Consider the following 17,446-nt stretch of genomic DNA (forward strand, 5'->3'; position numbering starts at 1 on the left):
CGCAAAAGTCGGGATGGTGCCAACCGAGTATAGCACCGACCCGCAAAAATCAGGACGACGTCGACTAAGTACAACGTCGTCCCGTAAATATTGGGACGACATCATGTGCAAGGCGACGGTTCGACGCCATGGCACTAAGGATGCCCAACATCTGCTCCAGGAGGAAGCCTGCCACCCAATGGGTCGACAGCCATAAATATGGCTGGTACGGTCGGTCCCTGGGAGAAGGATAAAAACCCATCGCGGGACCGACGATAAGGATTGGCTCTTGGCTCATTTTCCACCCAGTTCTAACAAAATCTTCAGACGGATCAAAATTGAAAACCCCCTTCCCGATCCCGACCTGTGTGCAGGAACCGACAGTAAAACGGAGGGTGACTGACAAAGAGTCTCTAGATCTCGAATTCAAAGCCTAAGCTCGACCCTATCAGATGATGACTCCGACTGTCCGAGTACCGATATGGATGATCTTACATACCCGAGACGCTGAATCAAGCCATGCTGACCCCTCAACCACAATATAAAGGATCACTATCACTGTTCAAAACCTTTGTCATCTCAAAGCAACTCAAGTATATATAACTATTTACGAAATAATAACAAAGTATTGTGACCTTTATAAGCGCATAACGGGGATATTCTCAACCCTTCCCCTTTTCCCTCATAATGGTGAGAGAATATTTGCCTTTCCACATAAAAAGGAGTGCTTTCGGAATCATATCCTTCTTCATATGCCAAGGCTTCCGTAGCTTTATTGGGACCTTCCCGACGTGCATTCCTTTTCTCATACTATCAATTAATGAAACTTGTAGATGACACTAAAACTCGTAGGAACAAAGAGATACGTTTGAGCTCATATCACACTTAGCTCATTTCTCACTGCTACGGATTCCAATCCTTTCTACATCAAAGCCTTCTTTGGCTGAATCATCATGTGATGTTCAAGAAATGCGAATTTTGTCGCACGATCGGGTGTTGTATTCACTTGTCGTGAACGGCACTACTGAAACCTCTATTCGTGCTCACACCATAGCATCCATCCATCGCCATCTCACGAGTTCAATTTAATCTTGTCAATACCCATCGAGAAGGTAATGCTACAACAAAAGTAACGGTTCTAATGGGTAAACCTAATTAGGATGCGTCTCTTTGCTTGCAAGCCAAACCCACTTACTCCTCCCAGGAATAAAGACGATCGAGCTGTATACTTATTACTTATCCAACATCTTTAATGGCTTTACTATGTCAATCAGTGTTGCTTGATATGTATTTATATCTAATTTTCCAAAGGACCACAACATGTGACCATTATGTATTGTTGTTGTCGTTGTTATCCTCATACCATCTGTAACCATCATATCTATCTCATTTTCTAGAGAAAACTTGTACGTCTCTTATTTTACGATTTCCTCAGATAACTCATTTCGATCTTATAACTGACAGATCGAGGACTTGTTCTATCATTTACCTCTTAGGGTTTCTTGCCTGACAATTCCAGAATTGTTCTTGATTCTCAATCAAATCAATTAGAGAGAAAAAAAACAGCAATATTTCATAGGTAATAAGAAAAGAATACATACACATTTCTCCAAATTTAGGTAGCTGTTGTTGTCATCGATGGTCATTTGACATCTGTTCGTCAAGCATACTTCCTTTAGAGGCATCGGTTTGAGTGGGCCAAAGGTGAGGCATACCAACCACTGATCTCTGTGGAATGGGGCCGAGTGCTGCCTCACCTTCCCCACTTATCGTAACCCCAGAAAGCACCGCTAGGCTCCTCTGCTACCCGCAATGGATGACGGGAAAGGTGATAATAATGATGGTAGTTTAATTGGAGGACACGCCAACGCACACTTGATGATGCCAGGCTTGCTTTACGATCGATCAGTGGACTCTGATGCCTCCTCCAATTCCACTTCATGATCCCCACATACACACATGAAAAGCATCCAAATATTATATGTAGGTACACGCAGTGGGCGTGTGCATGAAGAGTCAAAACCTTTGAGCCAATATAGCATGTAGTATTAACAGGATGGTACGTGAAGAAGACTCCATCAGCGAGGAGGAAGCCTCTCATGGCGTATGGCGCGTCGCGTCGCACGTAGCCGCACCCACTAACGCACGTCTTCGCCCGCTCGCGGGGCCCACAATGGGACCCACAGGAGCCGTGAGGGCCCCACCTCGGTGTTCGTTTGGGGCTCTATATAAACCCGCCCGCCCGCACCTTCTCATCCTCCGCCCTCTGTCCGTCGCCCACCGAGTCGTGAGTCGTTCCGAGTTAGAGCTTCCCAAGAGGGAGAGGGAGAGGGAGAGGGAGAGGGGAGCCGCACCGGGGCTCGTCACGAACTGGCTAACGGTAAAGGAGAGAGCGTGGAGGACCGCAACAAGTGGGCAGTGCTCACGCTGTATGAGGCCCTGAACGCGCGGGACGTGGAGCGGGTGCAGCAGCTGCTGGCCCCCGACATCGAGTGGTGGTTCCATGGCCCGCCGGAGCACCAGCACATGATGCGCATGCTCACCGGCGCGGAGGAGGAGACCGCAGCCGCCTTCAGGTTCCAGCCCGAGCGAGTCGCCGCCTTCGGCTCCACCGTCGTCGCCGAGGGCAGCGCCCCCAACGCCGCCTGGGTCCACGCCTGGACCGTCGCCCCCGATGGGATAATCACCCAGGTCCGCGAGTACTTCAACACCTCCCTCACCATCACCCGAGTCGCCGCCTCTTCGGCTTCCTCCAAGGAACCCGCAGGCTCGACACACTGCCTTCACCTGTGGCAGAGCCGCCGCCCCGCCCCTCCCGAGAAATCCTTCCCCGGCCTCGTCCTGGCCATCTAAGCCACTACAAACAATCCTAAGCCGTACGCCTAATCATTCTAAATAAAGAGGGGTGGGTGAAAGTTCCATGGGCTGAGAGGGAACCCTCACTCCCCGTTGTTGGGATCTGAGTCTGTAGCTGTAAGGTCTGCGTGTAGTTTGCTTGTGTGTCTTCGTTTGTATCAAAGAGTCCGAGATGAGGACGATGATGATGATGAGGGGAAGAAGACGATTCCTACCTTCTGTATGCTTGTTTGGTTACATGCTGAACAAAAGAGGTTGCTTTAAATCGACCTGTCTGTGTCTGTGTAGATGGCAGAAATGGCTTTCATGAATTCGGCGAAGGATTACAAAGAAACCATATTAATCACATGAAGAATACGTGAGAAAGATTTAGAGATGCCGACATGGAGCAGAGCGATGAAGGCAGCCGACACACGTGGACGGTCCGCATGCGATGTCGCAGCGCTGTCCCCACTCGTAATAGCCACAACCACTCGGGTGCGAGGAGAAGATTCTCGATGCCGCAAACATGGAAATGTCGATGACTCTTAGAAAAAAAGACAATAATAATGGTAAAAAGACTATTATTATTATATTTATATTATATCAGTTCATAAAATACATCGATTTACGATTATAATACGTTTATGGATGTATAAAAATATACTGTAACTATTACAAAAGTAAGTTATTCTGGAAAGACAAGAAAGGTATGAACATTGATGGGAAGATAAAAAAGAGAATTCCTACATAGAAAAGTACAAAAATGAAAGATTCGTCTTGTAGGGTTGCAGAGAAGACGATATGCTCACGAAAGCCCCAAGTTGCTCCCATTATAAGCTTCTCCCCATGAGTTTCTTGCCATTCACTGAGGGAATCATGACAGCCTTGTTGTCTCTTTTATGCTAGGTAGAGCCACATGTTTCTGTCCCCCTGTCATCCAATGATGCATGGAACCTCGACTTTGTGGGTGGGGCACCTAAATAATTGCATCTAAACCAATAATGATCCCAATGTTTCCTACGTTTCGTTCTCTCCAAGAAAAGAATCATGTTGTGGGTGGATAGTGCACGATCAGTGGAAGCTTTATTCAACACTCTGTGTGCTTGTCCATTTTAGCTTTGTGATCACTGCTTCCTCATCTCTGATAACAAATAAGGTGCTAAGAAACACGATGAAGTGTCGATTCTTAGATAAGTGGAGGAGGTATGAGATAAGAAGGCTGAGAAAGTTGCAACAGCTGTAGAGGTTTAGCAGCTCAAGCGATCGTCTGCATCAGTGAGAGAGAGAGAGAGAGAGAGAGAATTCATGCAGAAGATAAACAATGATGAGGTGCAGGAAATCCTCTTTAACATCTGTTAGGGCCAAATCACATATTTACATTAGGGTTAAAGAGTTACTGTTAGTTCTTCCTGTCTCGTAATGCCATCATGAGCACCATTAATGGTAGCATACCAGTCGAAGAACTGGTGGAACTCAGGACGTAAGCCCGCATACGTGAGAGCAATTGGAGTCGGATAACCGACTGTGAGAATAAGACCGCTGATGTGGGACGATTTTACAACGTTTTATTATTTTTCGAAGGCAGTTTATCCTTAAGCTGCGGACGGTAAGCTTTTACCGCTGTTACGTGATTCACGACCATAAGCGCAGTATGGATCTGGCCATAAAGGCCCAATAGTCTGCTCAGATTAGGAGTTGGCCCACGTCAGTGCTTCGGCCCATAGGTTGGCAGCCACCGACGGCGACGGGTCTGAACGGACGACTTCACCTTCTTTCCACCATTCGCCACGATAGGCCACTAGGACTAGCGAGGAGGAGGACATGGAGAAGGGCGGAAATCTGTCTGTGGGGACAGCTCCCGACGTAACCGGAACCGTAGGAGAGGGATAAGAGGGCTGAGATGACGGCGGAGAGGCGAGGAAGCTTGTGGTCAGATTCAGAGAAGGGGTAGCGCGGGGCGGCGGGCGATGCAGTCCGGGCCGGACTCCCGTCGGGCATCCTGGTTACCATCGTTCTTGGGTCCGGTCACCGACGGTGTGCATATAACGACGGAGATTGTATCATTATGTCAGAAAATAATTTTTTTGAAGGCAGTTTATCGACCCACGACAATGGGTGAGCTCACCGGGGAAGTAAAATTGCCTCCCTCGTAGGGTTGGAGTCTGATCACCGTAGGTGAGAATAGGTACAGTTAGGTACGACGATTTCACAACGATTTAATTTTTCGAAGGCAGTTTATCCCCTTAGTGGCCGGTGGTAACCACACCAAAATGTGCACGCGGTTACTTGACTAACATCTGCTAATGCAACGCCAGAAGGATGACTTTTTAGTTCAGAGTTTGTGGCATTATTATTTCGAATGTCAAAAATCTTGGCTCACCGAGTTGCTTAAGCAACCTCGGAACGAATGAACATATTAGAGTCTGATCACCGACAGTAAGAATAAAATCGTTCATGTGGAGCGATTTTACAACGATTTATTCTTTTTCGAAGGCATTTAGGCTTCCGCTGCATATGGTAAGCTTACATAAGTGGTCATGTGATTCAGGACTACGGATGCAATGTGAACCGGCCCATTAGGCCCGATTCACTGTTCAAAGTCGGATTGGATCCGGTTCAGTGCTTCGGCCCATTGGCGGGTTCTCAGGGAATGACGGCGACGCCACCGATGGCTTCAGAACTGCGGCGGACGGCTTCACCTAGTGTCCACCATTCGCCACTACGGCTACGAGGAATTGGGAGTACAGAGAGAAGGGTCTATGTTTGTTGGGACAACTCCCGACGCTGTTGTAGTCGGAGGAGGAAGAGAAGAGGGCTGAGATGTCGCCGGAGAGGAGAAGAATCTCGTCAACGGAACCCGAGAAGGGGCCCACGAGGCGACGCAGTTCGGGCTGTGCCGTGCCGGATTTGCCATTGGGCAATCCTAGTTCAGAGCTTCCGTGAGTCCGGTCACCGTGCGTGTGCATATGACCACGGAGATTGGATGAATACGGCAGAAAATAAATTTTTTTTGAAGGTTGTTTATCCACCCTGAAGGAACGGTAAGCACACCGGGAAGCATATTTGCTTACTTACCAGGTCAGAGTCTGATCACCGCGAGTGAACATATGTCTGCTTAGGTGTGACCTTTTTGCAACGAATTAATTTTTTCGAATGCACTTAATGCTCATAGTTGAAGTGGTAAGCTTACCATCAAGACGATGCGGTTACCCGAGTTACATCTACCAAGGTAACGGGGCCCAATACAAGCTTTTAAGGAAGACCTTTCAGGCCCGTTAAGGCCCAATATAATATGGGACCCAGATCGATTGTACGTCTGCTAATGTATCAAAAGGAAGACCTTTTCTCATGGCGGTATTATTTCTAACGACAAAAAATCTCGGTCAATTTTGTGCAATATAGAAATCAATAGTTCAGGGATTTCGATTGCGTACCGCTCGACAAGATTACTCATGACTTCCAGCTTTTACTCTTGTGTACACCGATGCATGTATGCCTTCTGGAAGATTTAGTATACATACTTTCATGCCTAATTGCAGATCGAATAGCTTCATCTAGTATGATCACTGAAACCAGTAATTAGATCAACAGCCAGAACTGAAAGATGCGAGCCTCCAACAGGCCACATGGAAGCTCATAATGGAAACATCTTGCTTCATTACTCCTCACATTAGCAGGAACATTATTTACAAGCTCACAACCTGGACAAAGGACTACCACTCAGAATTAGCAAGTTCTTACAAGTCAGTGAAGATGCTGTAGGTGCAAGTGTTGTCATTATGACAATGGAATAGAATACTATAAAAAAAAAAATTCTGTGAAAGGGTTGTCAGTATGAAAAATCCAAATCCTCGTAATACCCAAAATCTTCATCTCCATTCCCGTCGTAATCATCATAACTGACTTCAGCATATATGTGATCTTCAAATGCTCCGGATCCATCACCATCCACCGTAGCACTTGGATCAACCACATGATTCTCGATGTTGTTCGGGAGGTCACAAGCACCAGCAGCATCTGACTCGATTTTTTGCCTTTTTCCACCATCTTGATCAGACTGTTGAAAGACATGGCCAATAAGGCAGAATACAAATACTGAAAAAAAATTAGGAGATAAATGTTGAACTTTTTTTCACATAAATGCTTAAAATTCACGGTGTCAAATATCCATCAAGAGCCACCACTGGAATGCCATGAAGCTTATGGGTGTAGAAAGATCAATACAAAGATAAACCATAGGCAGTGGAAATATTCACACAGATGGAAGTTAAAAGTAGAACTTGTCAAACCCCAAATATTCAATCTTCTCTCTCGTTGGGAATCTTTTCGTGGGTGTATATATGGAGAAATGTAAATGTATTGGAAAAAAAAAAACTCCTCTTTTGAATCATGTACATCAAAGGTGTAATGGTGTACCTCCAAGCTGCGATTCTCATGCAAGGTGTACATCAGCTAGCTTCCCAAGTTTCAATGGTTTGTTAATGAGAGGTTTTATGGATCATTGACCATGGCAGATTGGTTTACCTTTATTCTGAATGCATAAGTTTAATATTGTGATACCTGTTACACTCTGAGTATCATCCACTGGAGACGAGAAAGAGTAGAGAGCTGTGATGATGCATTTTCTTAGAGCAAGGAGTGGTTCTCAGTGCAAGTTCTTTGATACTTATCACTTGATCATGTTGGCTTTCAATTCAGGAGAGGGGAAGATGCCAGAAAAAAAAAAGTCTTAAGTCATGAACAAATAGATGTAATCTGAAAGATCAACAAGGGAAGTCTGGGCTTGAATCCGAGAAGCTCAAGTTCAAGAGATGTCAGAAAGAAAATAATTTGCTTGAAAAAATATACCAAAATCTGAAAGGACAACAAAGGGAAGTATAGATTTGAATAAAGGAAGCCACATGTTCTTTGGTAACTGTTGTGATACCAAAGGGAAGTATAGATCTGAATAAAGGAAGCTACATGTCATTTGGTAACCTTTGTGATACCTATTGCACTCTGATATCTGTTGGCTACATGGATCTTTCCCACCACTGAAATTAGCGATATCACTTGTCAAACCAAAGTTCTAATAAGTTTGTCTTAGGTTCTTTCACTTCTCATCATACAACAAATTGAAGTTGACGAGTCTTGTCTAGCTAGTACCATCTATATGTCTTCTTTTGATATGCTTATATCATCTTAAATAATTTTTCATCATTTTATCCTCGATTATAGCTATTCCTAATAATCAACATGAACAAAGCTTAAAAACACAAATTGTTGCAAAAGATTCCTTTTCATCTCTATTTACATCATAGTATTAGTGGGGCTTCTAATCCTTGCCCTGGGCCGCTGGCCACTAACAAGGGTTTGCTAAATCATTGAGAGGAACAAGATAAAAAAACCCTCTTGAAGAACATAAAATTAGTACTAAAGGAAAATCAAACCAAGCATTCTAAGAATGAAGCGATGAGCCCATAGAAAATCATTAGCCATTCCAACTTACTAGTGAGTAAAAACGAAAAAAGTGGCGGAAAGGGGACTATGCAACTTTGGAGTCTTGGCTATGAATTCTAAAAAATATATATTGGCTTTTGCTACCTATTCAATGATTCTGATATGCAAGAAGAATGCCAGTTGCAGAATATATGTAACTTGAGATTGAGATCCTGCAAAGTAAGGTGATATAGTTTCTGAAGCACACAGCTTAATAAGAATCAGTTCAAAATACTTTTGACAAATATCAACAAGAAATGTAGCATGAAGTGAATTAGCAATGTTTTAAATTCAAGAAAAAGAATTGAGTATTTCTCCTGCTACGACATAATAATTATACATGTATTAAGAAATGTAAGTAGCATAAAAAGCACATGAAGAAGAAAAGAGAAAAAAATACAGAGTACAGAGCTTCCAGCGCTTCATAGTTGACTTTCGAACTCAATACCTGTGACAAAATTATATTGTTTATCAAAGCATAGGAAATATTGATATGAACAAAATATATTAATTTTTCATTGGTGTATGTTAACAAAAATTTCACAACTGCAAGTGCATGCAATGTTAACCTGTAACTTAACATAGAGTACCTTTCTTTTAGACATCTGATGGGTTGTTTCAAGAGTCTGTGCAGGAGTCTTGGTTTTAGATTCTCCAGCATTTCTTCTTCTTCTTTCCTTTATTTGATATTGCATTATAGCAGGGAAAAGTTTTTAGAATGTGAATTCACCATATTATTTATAGAGATAAACTATTCAAAATCAAACTGAATTGACAATTAAATTGGAATGCTTTTGGCATCATGAAACTGTTCTAGTGTTGCCTATCCTCCTTAATTTACAATCTATTCGAATTATTATCATCATTAGTCATCAAAGACAGAGTAAAAAGCTGAGAAACCAGTCAAAACTACAATGGAGCTATGGTTAGCAAATCTAGAGAAGTTATCAGTAGGACAAGATTGATCTATTGGAGAGACATTTGGAGAACTATCTACCCACAGGTTTCTGACTACTAAGTAGTTTCATGCAATATAAGCTGTGCATGAAACTTACCATGGCACTGGGGTTTGACATAATAAAATGGGCATGGTAAAGAATAGTTCGCCAACACAATAAAAGCAATGACACTGGTAGAGGACACATTTGTCAAAAAAAAATAGATTTATAGATAGTAGATGCTTTAGTTGAATACTAAAAGCACTTATCAAAGTGTGAATCAACAATGTAGGACAAGAGCTCTGATACCAATAAAATGCAAAACAAGTGCTTTGATAACAAATCTAATATATGACAGAAGATAAAAAGCAAAGAAAATATTTTTTTTCAAAAATTTAATAATTGTAGAATAGAAAAGTGAAGATTTAAGATGAAAATAAAGTAAAAAATAACTATGCTACTATTTGGATAATCATCTTCACTACCATAGGCGACACTTGCAAGAGTCAGAATTGAGTATTCGGTATTCTCTGTCTAGATTGCTTATAGGAGGACAAAGAAAATTTCTATCTTCAAGCATAAATTCGGGACATGAAGAAAATAAAAACTCAGCAGCCAGCCAGGAAAGACATATTCATGCAAAATACAATTTTAGCAAAACCCTGGAGCAACATTAAATTGATCAGCTACATAACCACAAGTGAACAAGCCCACGTCACCATACCTTTCTGGACTTTGCCAGGGCTGCTGCAGTTGCTTTAGCAAGTTCCTTGGCATCTAACAGATCTTCTGAGCCATTTAAAAAATTAGCTTTATAAGCCTCCTTAGCAGCTGTAGCAGCAGCTTCCTTGGCTGCTTGTGCCTGCTCAGCATTAGAGTTAACGAATCATATTGACTAATAAAAAAATCTAATGAAGTGATGAACACTCAGGAAATTGACCCTCATCACCTCAAGATACTCTCTGTTCATTTCTTCCCATATAATCTTTTTAAGTTCCTTCCCCTCTTCATTGTGCAGGTATCCATCAACCTAGCAAAAATATTGCTTCAGATGGATTAAAATATTTTCATTATGCAGCCAACACAAAGGTTCAATAATAGAGAGATATTCTGTAAGAGAACTCTGAGCTTGGCATACCCAAGAAAATTACATCAAGGATGACATACCTCAACATCATCAATATCAGAAAAGCTTTCCATCTCATCATCTGATGAGTCACTTGAGTCCTCTTGTTCACTGGAAGCGAATGAGTCCACACACTGATGTCCTGCAGATCCTTGCAAAAAGTCAGAAAATTGTCCAACAAAGCAATGGTAAAATAAATACAAAAAGAAACCATTAATGTTAATCGATTTGGCGAATAGAAGATAAAGACTTCAAGAAACTAGTTATCATACCAGCACCTTCAGGTTTATTTGAAGTCCTCCCTTCAGCTTGGCCAATATCTTGAGTCATACTAGCAGAAAAATGTTCCTTGTTCTGAGAAAATAACACATAACATGGACATGAATCTCAAACCAGAATAGGCTGACAACACATGATATAAGTTTAAAAAAGATACAAGTCATCATGCAATGATACTACAAAGAACATCTTCTGAATCAAACTTATGACCCTCTGAGATGGTTTAGAAGATCTCCCAGGTGATTATAAAACTATTTAACTGATGCCTATTGCATGACTCCACTACTTTACAGAAACTCATAGAAAATAGGAAATCTCGCATTCACATGCGACAAAATTTTAGGCCAAAAAGGATCAAACAAGACAGAAAAATGAAAAACAATCTCTTGGTGAATACATAAAAAAACTAGAGAACAAACTGAAAGGGTACATGATGAGGCTCCTGTTATGGAAGATGCCTGAACAAATGTTGGTTAAAAGTGGCTAGGAATGTCAGTGAGTTTCAGGCTGTTGTTCCATTGCTGTGCTGATAAATTGTGCCAGCTGGCACAGATCCAAAGCTATTTGCCAATACTACAAGGTGCCGGCAGGACATGGCAGCAAAAATTAAACCAATGACTTGTTTAAACATGATAGTAGACTTGTATGGAAATGAGTAACATATAAATCAAACAAATGGTTCAAGTTTTGATGCCTGTGGTAGATATAAGGAATAAATCTATCAAACTGTAAAATGTTGCAAAATTTCATTTACTTCACCAAATCGGAAAAACGATTCAAATTGAAACTAGGTGAATACAATAATGTGCATCATTCACTATGAATGAAGTAGATCAAAGTGATGTCAAGTTGGGTCTAAGAAAATCAAACATTGTTTCAAACGAATGGCCAACCCCTACCAGGAAGAAGATGAACCCTAAAATCAGCAAGGTCCTTCTGTTTGCAGAAAATCCCAATTCATGCTCTACGCTGATGGTAAACTCCTCAGATTTTGATCTTGATTAAAAAAAGTAAACATTAAATATATGGTACAAATCTCAACACTAACCATTCAAAACCTTAGTAATTTTTTACAATTATTTTAATAACAAGTGCAGATCTTTTAGTGCTTTTTAATTTTCTATTGGATAAAGTTATGTCACATATTTTTTTCATAGGTTTCTTCGTCAAATTTTTATGGTCGCTTAATCATTCTTAAAATATCCCTGATTACTCCATTTTTCTGGATAGTTTCCATATTTCCTATTTAAACTTTTAAAAGTAATATTTTGCTGGAACACCATTTGGTCTAGCTCATACTATCTATTACTAATCCAAAATTCCAAATTCAGTTGCCAATCCTGAAACTAATCTTTACTGTTTAGTTTCCAAAACTTAATAAAGGATAAAAGATCAATAAGCAAAGGAGCAAGGTTGCCAAACATTTTTCTAATCATAGTGCATTTTGAAATTAGAACTTTATCAAGTGGAAGGGGCAAACAACGTACAATAGTCATAAGAATAAAGCATAGAATGCATTAAAAAAAAACTTATCTAGCTTTTTGATAAAGAGTAGAAAACTAAGACTAGAGTTTGCTCTAAATGATGACTCACATTAATAGATCCACGCATCTCGCTGATATGCTGATTATCTAGGTCAGATTCTCTCATCTTTTTCAACTGTTTTGTTTTTTTCATTCTAAAAGGACCAAATGTTAATGGCATGAGGAGAGATTGAAGAAGACCTAAAAAAGGTTTTAATAGAAACTATAAATAAAAATTTAAGTACTCTGAACTTCCTAAACTTTGTTGTTTATTTTTTCGATCCTCTGCCGCTCAGCCTGTTGAAATGCTGGAGGTTCAACACCACCTTGACCACCAACTGGTATTTTAATGAACAGCAGAAACAAAGACGAGTATGCCAACATAGTTATTAACAATAGAAATAAACTAAAAGAAGAACAAGGATGCACATTATCATGACATTTTCTGTAAAGTACAAAAACCCACGAACTAACATGCAAATCCATAGTACTCGCCTAATAGAATACCGCCATAATACATCAACAAAACAAAGACGGGTATCTGATCATAGTTATTCATAATGGAATTAAACTAAAAGAAGAACGAGGTTGCACTTTACAATGGCATTTTCTGCAAACTCCAAAAGCCCTCGACCTAACATGTAAATCCATAGTACTCGCCTGATAGACGACCACCGTAACAGGCACCCAAATAAAAGAACCGCAGGATAATCCCAGAAAGGGAAAGAACAGAGCTTCCGCATCAATCAGATCGAAAAGCTCAAGAATTCAATAAACACACAAAAAGAAACCTAGGGCCACTGACAGAGAGAAGCGAAAGAGAAATAACCTGGAGATGGATAAGGACCACCACGATCAACGGCCACCCCTTCTCAACGCCGGCCGCCAGGCTCGCGCACGAAGCCACGAACGAGTTGGTCGAGAGGGCGTTCGAGAGGTGAGTCGGTGCTCATGGGGTTGATGAGGCACGGCTTTATATAGCGGTTCGAATTGGGTCGGGTTTGCAATAGTTGACCAAGGCTCGGCTCAGACGAAGGCCTATCTGAGCCGAAACCGGCCCGATTAAGGCCTGCAATTGGGCTATAATCTTGTACGAAATAAAGGTTTACAACGATACGACAGATTGCATCGTAACATAATCCACATCAGAACCAGACGATCTCAATCAGACGGTTAATGGAAACCTACGCCCTCTCAGATCGAGTCCGGTGCTCCGCATGCATATAAGCGACCTCTTAAAACAAGGGTTTATAACGATCCGGTAGAATTAATCATAACAAATGAACATTAGAACCATACGATCTCAATCAGACGGTTATTAGGAATCTACGCTCTCTCCTTTCCGAGTCCGGTGCTCCGCATTCATATAAGCTACCTCTCACCTCCTACTCGCCTACTTTATCTGCTCTATAATCATCGGGTTGGTTTGTCCAATAATACATATTTTCCAAAGAGGCCCTTCTGTCTTCCAAAATTACGTCGAACACCCTCTTTGCGTCGCCGCCGCACCCTTTTATGGGCAAGCGGCTCCCGGAGCCGAAGAGCTTGGAGGACGTCGCCCGCTACGCCGCCGACAGGATCCGGAGGACCAGAGTCGCCAAGCCCCCCCTTAGGCCTGCGGCGTGGAACAAGGAGACAACGTCGGCATCCGTGATGAACTTGGCGGACCTGCCGGAGGCCAGCGTCCCCCTGAAGGAGGTGGTGGCGGACTGCGCCCGGCGGTGGTTTCAGGATGCGCTTAAGGAAGCCAGGGCCGGAGATGTGTCGATGCAGATCCTTGTCGCTCAGATGTACCATAGCGGATATGGGGTGGCGAAGAACGAGCAAAAGGTGAACCCTTTATGTTGTTCTCCTGGTATTGGATCGGTCAGGACGCTTTTAGTTGACGGCGTTTGGATTCTAGGGTTTCTTGGAATGTAGTTTTCCGATTTTCACAGTACTTTGGGGGTTCTCCGATAAAGTTCGCGTTTTTTACTTCTGTCACAGATTTGATGCTTAGGGAGAATTTTTATTGACTAGTTCTTAGATGGTCGATTATATTTGTGGGGTTTGTGAAGAGAGTAACGAGTAGAAGATTGAAGCTTTTGATAGCATATTGATGAACAGTATGTAGCTAAAAACAAAAGAAAGGTGAAGTTTTGATTGCTTGGTAAGTTTTGGTGCGCAGCATACATGACATAGCAGGCTGTATCTATGATGTCAGTTGCATACTCAGCGACTTAGAAGCTCCAGGAGTTTGTTGTTGGAAAATTCCAAAATCTTCTTAATTACCGGAGAAATTTTATATATGTTGCACAGTTTCTAGCTTGAATTTTGAAAAGTGCTTATAGGATTTCTTGTACAGGTGATGTAGCATGATTCTATTTCATAATTCTTATCACCTACCTCTTTCTAGACAAAATTTCCCTTTTCTTGTATTCCCTGTTACCAGAATCTTGATACCTAACGAATTGGCATTTCTCAGGCAAATGTGTGGATTACAAAAGCCTCCAGATATCGGTCAGCAGTTTGGAAGGTCAGCGACAAGCATCCAGGTATCGGCATTGTATTTTTAACATAAAAATTCAAAATTTGAACAGAAAAGATATATTTCTTTTCTTGCATCTGTCATCCAGAATATATATCTGTTTGTAGCACTTACAACTCTGTTGTTGGTTAACTTTTGTTGAACATTGTATTAATATGTTTTCTATAGGCTACAATGCTAGTGATTCTGATTCTGATGAAGAGAAAAATTAAGCTGGTCATGATCAGGTATGACTTCGATTCTCAAGATGCATGTTGCAGCAAGTTAAAATTATGTCTATCATTTATATTATGCTCAGCATCACCTATATCATGCTCAAGATGCCCATCTGTATTGAATCATTTGGATTTCTATTAGGTTCCAATGTTTTAATTTGAATGGGAGATCTTGGTCTTGAACATTATTGAGGTCATATAGTGCTATGCTATTTTAGAATATTTGGAAATGACAAACATATTATGGATGCTTAGAACTATGTTTCTGGAGTACATATGACTGAAACTCCTCTAACTGAGATTATCAATTTATAAGCTTGTTGAGGAAATTATGTAAGGGTGTTTTGCTGTAATTATCAGTATTTCTGTTTATATTCTCAAAATAATTGTGAGAGGTCTTGCGTTGGAGGAGACAATATAATTAGGATGATGGTAATAAGAAAGAAAGGAAGATCCAGAGCGTTACAATCACATCTGAATAGACAGTGGGTTGCTTCTCCTGAATGCCCAACTTACCAGTACTGATGCTCTAAAGGAATGCAGAATTGTAGGACTTTGTCAAGAAAATTATCGTTTCCCCTTGTTGATCACTTCATGGGATCATTGATTAGAGATCTTCTTTTTTTTCTTTTATGATTATATTGGCAATTGGTCTTTTTGGTTTCTAAGGCTTCTTTTATATATACACGTTATAATATTTCTCTATCTTGTGGCAATTTTTGAAATTATACTTTTGGTTCATTGTGTTTACTTTTTATCCCTTCACAAGTTGGACACTCAGATATGTGATTAGGAATCAGTAACATATGACACTTAAGTTGTCATGAAGTCAGAAGCAAGAGGTTACACATGTTCTTTTGATACATTCTTCTCTTAAAACACCTGAACCCTATTCCATGTCATAAGGTGTGGATCTTGAAATCTCTTTGAATGGGGTGTGCTCTGGTTTGTGCATGAACTGGCAAGGACTGTTTTACATGGATCAGGGTAGTGTATAAACTCCAAGAATGTTAGGCAGAATAAAACGAGGAAGTTGGTGTACCGAATAGGAGAGGTTTTGCCCAGTGTCTGCTGCAATGTGCATTGTCTGTCTCGTTTTGTTCATTCCTGATTTACATCTGAATTCAAACTCAGTATTGATCTATGCCATCCACTTTTAGTTCTTCACATGTTTTTCAAGAAATAGCTTGAGCAGTATTGATGTTATCAGAAATGGTTAATAAACTTGTTCATGATTTTAGCATAAACAAATAGGTCGTGGCATGAGTAGGTGGTATCTTGGTGACCCTCCCGATAATGTTGCTCTATATATTACCATTGTGGCAGAATAAACATCCTCAAAATTTATGTGATCCCTTCCATTTATTAAAAGTTAGATGCAATCTGAATTTGACACTGCTGTTTACTTGCTTGAATTTGATTTCAACAATTGCTAACAAATTCATAATGTGTTTCTTGCAGGGTTTGCTTTGTCCAAGGTCAGTTCATGTTTGGCGACTGCATTTTTAGATTTTTCTGTTTTGTTCGGAAGATCCACTGTGTATCAATCAACAAAGTTTCCATGAGTTACTGAAGCTTTATGCAATCCATGACTAGTGATCCAGAATGTGTTTCAGGTCTTTTCGGCTAGATGCCGCTTTTGTTACTAAGAATTGTTTGATGTTTCTACTTTTGTGAATGTTTAGAGTTGTCAACCTTCACTCTATCTTAAGGAAACATTTTTGAATGAAATTTCTTGATAAGTAAATATTCTGGAGTGTTCATAATGTTTGTTAATTTGAATCTTCCTGAGTAATAATGCATCGACTAGAACATATCTACAGATGGATCTTCTATTGCTACAGGATTCTGTAAGTTGAATTTGAAGATATTATAAAATCACTCCCGACAATGATAAAACTTTTGTTACCGACTATTTGGGACAATCTAAATAATTACAAACAATTATATCCAACATAAATGATACAAAAATTTCTCAGACCTAAAACCCAATATTCACTGAGCACAAATAATGTCTTCCCCGTTTCCAGGAGATTGTAGAACGTAACGTCCTCTGTATCTTATAACCTTTTTTGTGCTTTTACTTTTCATGCTCCGTTGCGGCTCCCTGTTCTCCGTTCCCATGGCTTCGCAGAGTGGGAAAAAGCCCACAGGCCAACGCGAGCAGATCGTGCACATCGATCAATGATCACTTGCGATGAGAACTCTTGGTAGGTTCATCGAAAGAAGGCAAATGATGGAACATTTATCTTCTCGGAAGAGACTACAGATTGGCTCAGTGCTTCCGGAACCTTGCAATATCAAAATTAGAAGAGAACTAACGAGGAATCAAAACACGCATATGGTTGAGGATGGGTGGGAAGCATAAGAATCGAGTACCTCTACCGAGATCTTGTATGAACTCGCCAGCAGCACCTCCTCCGGCATGTCATGAACAACCGTTACCTACTTCGCAGTGTGGCTTTCTTTTTCATGCTTCGCGTGGTCAAACTTTGCCCACATAGTAGTCTCAAAAAATGCAGTCGCCATGGAGCTTCGTGTAT

The 17,446-nt window shown here is 41.0% G+C and overlaps 3 protein-coding genes across 3 annotated transcripts; 2 read left to right on the plus strand and 1 right to left on the minus strand.

Annotated features, from left to right (window-relative positions):
* Positions 1 to 2,368: 2,368 nt before the first annotated feature.
* LOC104001000 (senescence associated gene 20-like) lies at positions 2,369 to 3,104 on the plus strand. Its single transcript, XM_009423167.2, has one exon. It carries the CDS (start codon positions 2,506 to 2,508, stop codon positions 2,830 to 2,832), a length of 327 nt encoding a protein of 108 aa, XP_009421442.2. The 5' UTR covers positions 2,369 to 2,505; the 3' UTR covers positions 2,833 to 3,104.
* Positions 3,105 to 6,475: 3,371 nt separating this feature from the next.
* LOC104000999 (uncharacterized) lies at positions 6,476 to 13,093 on the minus strand. Its single transcript, XM_009423166.3, has 8 exons — positions 12,991 to 13,093; positions 10,632 to 10,713; positions 10,401 to 10,501; positions 10,183 to 10,263; positions 9,958 to 10,095; positions 8,886 to 8,972; positions 8,696 to 8,743; positions 6,476 to 6,874 (listed from the first exon to the last, which is right to left on the minus strand). Exons 2-8 carry the CDS (start codon positions 10,687 to 10,689, stop codon positions 6,647 to 6,649), a joined length of 741 nt encoding a protein of 246 aa, XP_009421441.3. The 5' UTR covers positions 10,690 to 10,713; positions 12,991 to 13,093; the 3' UTR covers positions 6,476 to 6,646.
* Positions 13,094 to 13,578: 485 nt separating this feature from the next.
* On the plus strand, positions 13,579 to 16,650 carry LOC135651182 (uncharacterized). Its single transcript, XM_065171065.1, has 4 exons — positions 13,579 to 13,991; positions 14,626 to 14,695; positions 14,857 to 14,915; positions 16,365 to 16,650. Exons 1-3 carry the CDS (start codon positions 13,677 to 13,679, stop codon positions 14,898 to 14,900), a joined length of 429 nt encoding a protein of 142 aa, XP_065027137.1. The 5' UTR covers positions 13,579 to 13,676; the 3' UTR covers positions 14,901 to 14,915; positions 16,365 to 16,650.
* The last annotated feature ends 796 nt before the right edge of the window (positions 16,651 to 17,446 follow it).

The sequence above is a fragment of the Musa acuminata genome, chromosome BXJ3-10 (assembly GCF_036884655.1).
Source record: "Musa acuminata AAA Group cultivar baxijiao chromosome BXJ3-10, Cavendish_Baxijiao_AAA, whole genome shotgun sequence".
NCBI classification, from domain to species: domain Eukaryota; kingdom Viridiplantae; phylum Streptophyta; class Magnoliopsida; order Zingiberales; family Musaceae; genus Musa; species Musa acuminata.

What these genes read in the sequence shown, in the direction of transcription:
- LOC104001000 (XM_009423167.2), top strand. Translation starts at nt 2,506, where the DNA reads ATGATGCGCATGCTCACCGGCGCGGAGGAGGAGACCGCAGCCGCCTTC.
- LOC104000999 (XM_009423166.3), bottom strand. Translation starts at nt 10,689, where the DNA reads ATGACTCAAGATATTGGCCAAGCTGAAGGGAGGACTTCAAATAAACCT. An exon ending in CCCTGGCAAAGTCCAGAAAG is followed by an intron (nt 8,973 to 9,957) that starts GTATGGTGACGT and finishes TATCAAATAAAG; the next exon opens with GAAAGAAGAAGAAGAAATGC. An exon ending in CGCTGGAAGCTCTGTACTCT is followed by an intron (nt 6,875 to 8,695) that starts GTATTTTTTTCT and finishes GTCTTTCAACAG; the next exon opens with TCTGATCAAGATGGTGGAAA.
- LOC135651182 (XM_065171065.1), top strand. Translation starts at nt 13,677, where the DNA reads ATGGGCAAGCGGCTCCCGGAGCCGAAGAGCTTGGAGGACGTCGCCCGC. An exon ending in TGGCGAAGAACGAGCAAAAG is followed by an intron (nt 13,992 to 14,625) that starts GTGAACCCTTTA and finishes GGCATTTCTCAG; the next exon opens with GCAAATGTGTGGATTACAAA. An exon ending in GGTCAGCGACAAGCATCCAG is followed by an intron (nt 14,696 to 14,856) that starts GTATCGGCATTG and finishes TGTTTTCTATAG; the next exon opens with GCTACAATGCTAGTGATTCT.